Genomic DNA, 6,246 nt, shown 5'->3' on the forward strand with positions numbered 1-6,246 from the left:
TATAGAAAAGTATGTAAGATTGTATAGAAAGAAGGAGCCATGCCCTAATAATATCTGAGACAGAAGAGACCAGACCCTAATAATATCTGAGATATAAGGGACCAGACCCTAACAATATCTGAGACAGAAGAGACCAGACCCTAATAATATCTTAGACAGAAGGGACCAAACCCTAATAATTCTGAGACAAAATAGATAGTATGAAAGTGTGATGATGTGAGGGAATGTATGTAAAAATGTATGTATGAATATATGAAAGGAAGGTAACAAGTAAAGTATTTGAATATGTATCTTCAGATACGTGTATATATATATATTTAAGTAAGTGAATGTATTGTATGTTTCCTGATTAACTAGAACTCACTCAGCGTAGCTGACTAATAGTATGCACACATGTGAATAGGTTGAGGCAGCTCGCTTGATATGGACACATGGCATTAGTAGGAAGATATTGGCGTCTCAAGAAAAACGTTATGGTGTTTATTTAACTATGTTTTATTTTGAAAGACAAGTTTGAAAGATGATAAGACAAAATTTTAAATGTTATGTAATATATATGGTTGAAGTTATTATACCGCGAAGAATATTAATTAACTCTGATATTTAGAACTCTATTTATAAGTAAATCCAACGTCCATGTAGGGCACCGGGAACAGGGCCTTACATTATAACAAGAAATAAGATTAAAATCCAATAAAATATATAAATATTAGAAACAAAAAATGAAAACAACCCTTGTAATACTGAGGATAAAACCTATTATATACATATATGTATACGTGTTTATAATTATTACACACACACACACACACACACACATATATATATATATATATATATACACGTTTGTGTATATAATTTAGCAAAACCGAGGATTTTTTATATGAAACGAGGGTTCTTGATAAACATTTTGTTTTTTTTTTCTACTTTTTTTTATCGCATTTGTTTTGGTTATATAATTTCTTTTATTAGTTTTTTTATTTTTTCTTGAAGAGTTTCTGTGATCCAAAATGGTTCTCAAACTTCTCAATTTTCAAATGGTTCTCACATGATCCCAATCCTATATATATCGTGATCGTGTGAGAACCATTTGTAAATTGAGAACTTTGTGAACCATTTAGAACCATAAAAAACCCTTATAAAAATAATAAAACCAAATCAAATGCAATAATAAAAAAAGTAGCACTCTCGTTTCATAAAAAAATCCTCGATTTTGCTAGATGACACACACACACACACATATATATATACTTCTTATGATAATGTTGCTATATATATATATTTATATAATACTTATAAACAAGTATACATATATGTATATACTAGGTTTTATCCTCCATATTACATGGGTTGTTTTAATTTCTTGTTTCTAATATTTATATAGTTTTTGGATTTTAATTTTATTTATTGCAAGAAAGTTAATAACATATTTAGGGTTTGATGATAAAAAAGTTTCACAAATAAATGAGATGTTATAACATGTTTAAAAGCTATCTAGGTTTGGTGAAACCCGTCACCCGCTTATTTATTTTTTACCACAAATTGTTTCTTAATTAAAAATAGTATATTAAAAAAACGGATATTAACATTTATTTTATTCCTATTTTATAGGATTTTTATATCAAATATTTGGTAAGATTAATTTTTTATTTAATTAGATGTTATAACCCGTTTAAAGATTATCTGTGTTTGGTGAGATCCATACTCATGAATTCGGGTCAATGCACGAGAATCATCCATTTACAAATAAAACAATCTAGTGACTTGAGAGAAGTGATGAGCAACCAGGAAACTTTTAAAGGTTTCGTTTATATGTATTTAAGATACATGTTATTTTTTATACGTATATGCACACTTAAGATACATGATAATGTACACGTGTATATTATGTAACTAGAGATTAAATGATAATATACATATATATATGTATATATATATATATATAATTTAGCAAAACCGAGATTTTTTTATGAAACCGCGATGCTAGATAAACGTCTTGTTTTTTCTTTGTACATTAAAAAAATATTTTGTTTTATAATTTTGTTTAATACTATTTTTATGGTCTAAAATGATTATTATAGTTCATAATTTTGAAAAGTTGTTATAGGATCGTCACACTATATTAAATATGAATATTTATTTTTAACAGAAACAATAAAAATGTTTTTTTTTTAATTTGATCATGTTGTATATACGTTTTATAAGTTTAGTTGTTTCTTTTTTAGAAACTACCTGCTTGTTCTTACTATATAGGCATATGTGTTTATGGATTTGATGGATTTTACTCCCAGCTAAAAAAATAACATTTTTTTTGTTTTCATGTCACATTATTTACTTAAAGTCACTAGAAACCAAATGACAAACCAACATCTATCACTTAAAACCAAAGATTTAATTGAATGTGTGGCGATACATTATATAAAATTATTCAAATTATACAAATTATAATATACACAAATTACAGAAATTATCCCAACTACATAATCTACCAAAATTACATCTATATCAATTAAATAAATTACTTAACTTACAAAATCTACACAAATTACAGAAATTATGCCAATTATACAAATTACTCAAATTTCATATACACAAATTACTCAAATTACATTACTTACCTAACCACAAAATACACAAAATTACATAAATTACCGATTACATATATATCATACACAAGGTACATTAATTACACAACACAAAATACACAAATTACTCAAGTTGCCCAAATTATAGAAAATACAAATCCCCTAAAATTAAAGAATCATTTCAAAATTACTAAATTCCATATTATAGTTAAGAATACAAACCCCAGTTTTCGTTAAATCCAACAAAAAAATCAACTAACAAGCAAATAGTTAAACCTCAATTTCATAAGATCGACAACAATTATTTTTAAAACACGATGTAGCATCCTACTTTTGATAATAATAATAATAAAAGAATTGTGTTTGTTTAAAGGCGTGTTAAATATTTAATTAAGTTAAATAAAATAAAAGAGTATGGACTTGGTTAATGAAATATGCAATAAGGGGTGGTGATAGGTCTTAGGTCCATGGGCTTAAGAGAGTATAAATACTGCTTAAACCTCTCTAAAACCCTAAAACCCTCATTCTTATCTTCTAGCCTCCTTAAACACTCAAAAACACACACAAACACTCTCTAGTGGCCAAGGTTCAAGACCAAGAACCGAGCCTAGCTCGCAATAGATCTTGGCTATAAAAGCAAGATACGAGTCCACAGTGGCTTATCGAAGCTAACCGTGGCCTAAGAACATAAAAAGGTACTTTCTTTTCATATAAAGATTATGTTTTTAAGAACGGTTTGCCCTAAGACTTAACCCTAAGGCAAATTGGGTATTATTATACCGTAAAACTATAAACTTGATGTTAAAAATGGACTTAGCGAACTTGTTTGTATATACGGTTCATGCAAAAAACCCTAGATCTAGCTTAAACGGGTTTGGAACCAATAAAGGTTCAAGCTTTTTGGATAACCGGACTAGATCTTAGGCAAATGAAGAATGGAAACGTTTAAAGGGTGATATGATACTATAATAGGAGATTGGATGTTAAAATACATGGTGAAAATGATAATAAAGGCATTAATAACCTACAGTGGGTGTATTCGAATGAGAATTGGCATTCGAATACTCCATTTGAATACAAGTTCCATTTGAATACAAGTTTTAATTCGAATACAAGTTATAATTCGAATACAAGTTCAAATTCAAATACAAGTTCTAATTCGAATACAAGTCTGTTCGAATACAAGTTTTAACTCGAATACAAGTTCTAATTCGAATACAAATTCTAATTCGAATACAAGTTCTAATTCGAATACACGTCGGTTCGAATACAAGTTCAAATTCGAATACAAGTTCTAATTCGAATACAAGTTCTAATTCATACAAGTCTGTTCGAATACAAGTCTATAATACAAGTCTATTCGAATACAAGTGCCCTTCGAATAGAACTAAGAATCTATTTAGAATAAACCAGACTTAATAGTTCCTGGTGATACTTAAATAATGTGTTTAGGGTTAGTTAATTAATACATAAAATTGATATACAGTTAGCCGAGCTCAGTTAAAGAAAGGAATCACTATTAACTCAGAAAGAAACAGGAGACAAGTGAGTTTCTAGCCCCATTCATGGCTGTGTGCATACTCAATGTGAATGTTAATACACTTACCTTAAATGGTAAGTGTATGCTATAATGATTATTGTGATAGCTATAATTATGATATGAATGAATGTTGCCTTTGCAATAGTGGAAGCCGAATGCACAGACTCATGAAATGGTTCTTAGATCTCCTTGGAGATGATCTTGACTTGCCTCATGATGCCAATTTTACTTTCATAAGTGACCGACAAAAGGTATGTACACGTAGGATATATTTGTAATAGGCTAACTCATGTACACTAATTAGGGTGATTTGACTGTTGTAGGGACTTATTCAAGCAGTTGAGAGTGTTTTCCCTAGGGCAGAGCATCGGTTTTGTTGTAGACACATCCATGAGAACTTGAGGCAAACCTGGAGGGGAGATTTGTATAAAGGCTTGTTTTATAGGGCAGCATCAGCCACTTCTGTCCCCTACTTCAACATGGCAATGGAGGAGATTAAGAAAACAAATCTTGATATGTTTCTCTGGCTTAGTGAGATCCCAGCAGCAAGATGGTCAAGATCACATTTTTCAGGAAGGGCAAAAAGTGATATGTTTCTGAACAATCTTTGTGAATCTTTCAACAAGCAACTTGTTGGAGCAAGAGACAAGCCGATCATTACATGCTTGAAGTATATTAGAGAGTATTTGACCATGAGGATTGTGAATGTGAAGAAGATGCAAGCCACTGCAAGGGGCCCATTAACACCGCAAGCAACAAAAGCATGGGATGAAATCCAAACAGAAGCAAGCAAATTGACGGTTATGATGGTTGATGAAGTGACTTACCAGGTATGAATATTTGCATGACTATGATATTACAATCAATCTTTTGTTAATATGCAAATATGTTCATAGGTTAAAAGTCTGAGAAGCCAATGTGTGGTGAATGTGGGGGGATAGAACTTGCACATGCAGGAGATGGGACTTGACAGGTATGCCATGCAAACATGTTGTGGCAGCCCTATATAACATGATAGAAAACAACATGTATGTCGGTCCATTGGAGAAGTGGGTTGATGAAGGTTACTGGTTAGACACTTAGAAGAAGGTGTATAATCACCAAATCAGGCCCATACCAGGCCCTGATATGTGGGCACCCTCAAAATGCCCAACAATATTAACTCCACCTAAACATCATACTCAGATTGGCAGACCGAAGAAGTGCAAGAAGGAGACACTAGGTGAGAAGAAGAAATTGGCAGCTAGCAAGAAGAGGAAGAGGAAGATTGAAGAGGTTTAGGAAGTGTTTTCTGTAGGAGGAAGATTTACCAGGTTGGGGCATGAAAAAAGTTGTGGAAGATGTGGAGGTTACGGACACAACATCAGAACTTGTAAGGCACCAATTCAACCATAATGATGTCAACCATAAAGTTGTGTTTGAGTTAGATTGATGGTGTGTGTTTGATCCTATTTAAGAATTTTGTTTGAACTTGCTGGTACCATGTGTGTGTTATCATGGTTCGTGTTTGAAACAATTTAAGACTTGTAGCATGTGTGTTTGATTTGGGACATGATGGTTTGTATGCTATTTTGACAGTATTTGTTTAATGCTTTTAAAACTAGTAGCATGTAGGCAAATCATGCAAACATTACAATAGATTTAATCATGTCAAATTAAAGTACAATTCAAATGCAAACAATACTAGAAACAAACTACAATGTTACTTCCAATGACAATCATCATTTGACCAGTCAGAGTCCCACACTGGATCGTCTTCATATGGATCATGATAGTAATCTTCTTCCGGCTCACTGGTGTACTTGAAAGTTGCTTTCACAACCTCAGGGTCATAATCATCAACATGATCCATTTCATGTTCTTCACTTGTTCTAAATAAGTCATTTTCTTGCACTAAATAAGCCATCAACTCATCTTCACCCAATTGATATTCCTTGTCTTCCATTTGACTTTTGTCTTGGTCGAACTGAACATTCTCATCATCCTTCCCTAACTCAACATTCTCATCATCCTTCCCTAACTCAACATTCTCAGTTTCATCATGGCTGCAACATGACTGATAATGTGGAACACAAATTTAAAGTAAATAGATGAAACAAGAAGCTCTAAAATTTAACATAA

General features: G+C 31.6%; 1 protein-coding gene across 1 annotated transcript; it reads left to right on the plus strand.

Annotated features, from left to right (window-relative positions):
- Positions 1-4,292: 4,292 nt before the first annotated feature.
- On the plus strand, positions 4,293-5,174 carry LOC143531421 (uncharacterized). Its single transcript, XM_077026723.1, has 3 exons — positions 4,293-4,376; positions 4,449-4,955; positions 5,022-5,174. Exons 1-3 carry the CDS (start codon positions 4,293-4,295, stop codon positions 5,064-5,066), a joined length of 636 nt encoding a protein of 211 aa, XP_076882838.1. The 3' UTR covers positions 5,067-5,174.
- Positions 5,175-6,246: the final 1,072 nt, after the last annotated feature.

The sequence above is a fragment of the Bidens hawaiensis genome, unplaced genomic scaffold (assembly GCF_021521415.1).
Source record: "Bidens hawaiensis isolate Kalapana, Puna unplaced genomic scaffold, B.hawaiensis_p1.1 tig00009160_1, whole genome shotgun sequence".
NCBI lineage: Eukaryota > Viridiplantae > Streptophyta > Magnoliopsida > Asterales > Asteraceae > Bidens > Bidens hawaiensis.

Excerpts from the sequence above, each read along its gene's own strand:
- LOC143531421 (XM_077026723.1), top strand. The coding sequence starts at position 4,293 with ATGAAATGGTTCTTAGATCTCCTTGGAGATGATCTTGACTTGCCTCAT. Across the intron at positions 4,377-4,448 it reads TCATAAGTGACCGACAAAAG|GGACTTATTCAAGCAGTTGA; the intron begins GTATGTACACGT and ends TGACTGTTGTAG. Across the intron at positions 4,956-5,021 it reads TTGATGAAGTGACTTACCAG|GTTAAAAGTCTGAGAAGCCA; the intron begins GTATGAATATTT and ends ATATGTTCATAG.